The 3,586-nt window shown below is 36.2% G+C and overlaps 1 protein-coding gene across 1 annotated transcript in view; it reads left to right on the plus strand.

Annotated features, from left to right (window-relative positions):
- LOC107700431 (choline transporter-like protein 5-B) overlaps window positions 1–3,586 on the plus strand; it is a 22,936-nt gene that overhangs the window by 4,373 nt on the left and 14,977 nt on the right. Inside the window, exons 3-6 of the mRNA XM_016502072.1 lie at window positions 1,310–1,383; window positions 2,579–2,663; window positions 2,812–2,896; window positions 3,012–3,140. Of these exons, the coding sequence (XP_016357558.1) occupies window positions 1,310–1,383; window positions 2,579–2,663; window positions 2,812–2,896; window positions 3,012–3,140 (373 nt within the window). The remainder of the gene's footprint in view (window positions 1–1,309; window positions 1,384–2,578; window positions 2,664–2,811; window positions 2,897–3,011; window positions 3,141–3,586) is intronic.

A 3,586-nucleotide genomic window follows, 5' to 3' on the forward strand; every position in this document is an offset into this window, starting at 1 on the left:
TAGTTGGGCACTTTTCCACTAGTCCATTAACGCTATATCTCCAAAAATATCATCCAAGCTGTATTGCATTAAATGTCACTGACTCCCAGTATCACGTCAAATCCGCACCTTTGTGTGAAAGTGGCCCGACGCAACCACCCACTCCCCATCTGTGTTGAGTGGAATTTAAATATAGCTCAGGGAACGCTGTTACAGATGACACTGTGGGTTTGTAGTTTACACATCAGACACGTCACTCATTTCTACTGTCATCCACATTAGCTGTCCACTCAGAGCTGCTGTATGCTGCGAGTTTGTCAAATTTGGTTTAGTCCAGTCAGAACTACACAAAACTGAAGTTTACTGCCCTACTGAACTGTATGGCTATGTCCAAATTAGCATATACTCTGCACTATAGGTATGTATATATACTTTTAAATGTGTAGTATGAGGACACGTTACCACATTGTAAAGTATGCTACAGACCTCCTTGCAGCATCTTGTTACCATCTAGCTAACTCATTAGCTTAAAGTTCAGTCTTGCTTAACTTTCGAGTCCTTTTTAAAAACTGCTTTCGTATATTTGTCCTTGCATTCAGGTACTTTTTAATGGAGTGTATTATCTTGACATTTCTAGCTTATTATGTTTAGTGTATTATAATTTAGGATGCACTACAGTATCATTTTAGTATTATTTATATACTATTATAGTATTTATTAATGTTTTGAATTAGATTTTATTTTTATATTTTATATTTTCAGTTTTCATTATAAATTTATTTCTAGTTTTAATAAATTTGTTTCTTTTGTCTTTTTATTATTATTATGTTTTGTTATTTTTTTATTTCAGTTTTAATAATTTTAGTACTTCAACTTTTATTTCAGGTAGTTGTCAAGGCAACATTTCCCATTTTCATTCATGTAATACAGGTTTTAATAGTTTTAGTATTTGGTTAACAATAACCACCCTGTGCACTACTTAATTTAGTTGTTTTCAACTAGTAGGTTGGCACCCAAAAATGGGTCACAAGTCTGTTCTGATGGGGTTACAGTCAGCAGGGGAAAAAACAATCACAAATACAGTATATGTGCTCTGTGTAGATGTATGTGTTTTTTTAACACACTGTGTTAGTGAATGTTATTTTGTTTATAGTTTGAGAGTTCACGATGGTTATAAAAGTTTTATTTTACAACATTTGATTAAGAATATATAATTAGTTTACGTATATACTTACTGAAATGCTGTTATGAATGTAAATATAGTGTAATTTATTCATTCAGTGCTCACATTCTCTCCCTTACATTCTCTCTTCTCACATTCCCACTGCAGGGGCTGCACAGACGTGCTTTGCTGTGTGATCTTTGTGATCGTCATCCTCGGTTACATCGTTCTGGGAACAGTGGGTGAGTTACACTCATTAACGTATGCTTCAGCAGAGAGGGTTGTGTAATGCGGCTCATGAATCCAGCGCTATTAAGCAGCCAAATAGAAGCGGCGGGGGAGCGTCAGTCGTAAACAGCAGCCTAATGCAGTGTCATTATGTTCAGTTACACTCCCCTCACCGTATGTGGCTGTTTTTATAAGGACAGTCATTTAGTCCATTCTCAAAAAAGCAAGAACCCGTTCATTCGCTGACATTTGATCGGTTACATCATTTGTGGAGTCTGTGGTTAAAACTGTCACAGGCTTTTCTCTTGTGCCGTTTCTGGGAGACTCACAGCTTGCCAACTGTTGGATCTGTCTTTGCTGGAAATGTGCTGCTATGATTGATATATATATATAGTGGCGCCCAAAAGTTCTGTGATGCAAAATCTAATTTAAAAATGTTTTTAGTTTTTCAGAATGATTTCTGGAAGATGATATGACATCTAAGATTGGAGAAATGGCTGCTGAAAATTCAGCTTTGCCATCACAGGAATAAATCACATAGTTTAAAATGTTCCATTTTAATTTATATTAAATTGTAATTATATAAACTGTACATATTGGGTCTGTGAAGTGTAAGACTCGCTGTTTCTCCCACAGTGCTTTTTCTTTGTCATGCTGATCTCACTCTACTCTGCTCTTATCGGTTTAATCCTGATTAATTAATATTTTAGGCTAAATTAATACGACTGGCTTTTCTCTTGCTCTTTGAAGTGCACTGATAACTCATGTGACCGGTTTAGGCTTGAGGTGACATTCCGTGAGCCCTGAAGCTCAAATTCACTTTTCCATGCAGACTTAAGTGGAGAAAATTAAATCACCAGGCAGAATCCTTCTCCACAGAGCTGTAGTGTGTTCGATTCACTGTGGACTCAAATCACTCATATTCAATTACATAAAGAGCCTCTTATGCTCAGAATTAAATGAAGAGGTTTCACTTTATTTTTAGTTAGTTTTTTCATGCATCTGTTCGTGTTTGTCCCCTTTGCTTCTGCCTGTTCCTTCTCAGCAGGAACAGTGGGTGTAGTTTCAGTGTTGCCATAAATACGGAGTTTTTTTTTTCTTTTTTTTTCCCAGCAGTTATTTGAAATGCATGACGATTGAATTGCAACTGTGGTAAACTTATTTGAGAAACATGATTCAGATGACATGGCTTGTGTTATGTTTTTTAAGCTTGGATGCATGGGGATCCCCGGAAAGTTGTCTACCCGACAGATAGCTATGGGCAGTTCTGTGGACAGCAGGGTACTCCTAATGCGTGAGTATTAGCTTGAGAGAAATTGAGGTGTTAATGCTGTTAAACTTAAATAATTGTATAAAATGTTTAAAAGTAATCTCATACTTAATATATTAGGTATGAGATTTATTTATTAGATGGATTGAAACACCTTCTTTCTCCTCCACAGAAATAAAGCCATATTATTTTACTTCAATATTTTGCAATGTGCCAATCCTACAGTCCTCATTAACCTTCAGTGCCCTACAACTCAGGTAATACAGACACTATTTGCAAACCATCTGTCATTTTGTCTAAGCTGGATCGCTCTGTATTTAGCGCTTGCTTGTTTTGTAACTGATGCTTCTCTTTCTCTCTTGTTTACCCCAGCTGTGTGTATCCAAGTGCCCAGACAGATTTGCCACTTACATCGACATGCAATACAACTACAGACGCAATAAAAGCTACTGGGAATACTACAAGCAATTCTGCAAGCCGGGCTTCAACTATCCTGATAAGGTACCATGTGGAGACGGAAGAGTATCCGCAAGAACCAAAACTTTGTTTAACCCTTGTGTTGTGTTCAGAACCCTATCACACTTACGAGGTTACAGAGCAAAAAGGACCCGGCCTCAAAAAATTGCTTATAAATCACTCATTATGCTATATTATCACCAAATATTGGATTCAATCTATTTGTCAACTTCTTTTCTTTCATTTAGGACTGGTTTTGTATTTATATTTGCTTCTGATTAATCGTAGGCCTCATTTATCTGAGAGTAGGCACCTCATTTTTTGAGTGAAAAAAGCATTATTTATGAATAATTGTCACAATATTAAATAAAATGTGGAGAAAATGTGTACTGTTTATCACACTAGTGTACTTTAATGTTTAATCAGGGAGTTTGTTTTGAAAGGCTTTTATTTTGTACAAAATGGCACAAAGTCACACTTGTGGTGTTCCC

The sequence above is a fragment of the Sinocyclocheilus anshuiensis genome, unplaced genomic scaffold (genome assembly GCF_001515605.1).
Source record: "Sinocyclocheilus anshuiensis isolate Anshui unplaced genomic scaffold, SAMN03320099.WGS_v1.1 scaffold477, whole genome shotgun sequence".
Taxonomy (NCBI): domain Eukaryota; kingdom Metazoa; phylum Chordata; class Actinopteri; order Cypriniformes; family Cyprinidae; genus Sinocyclocheilus; species Sinocyclocheilus anshuiensis.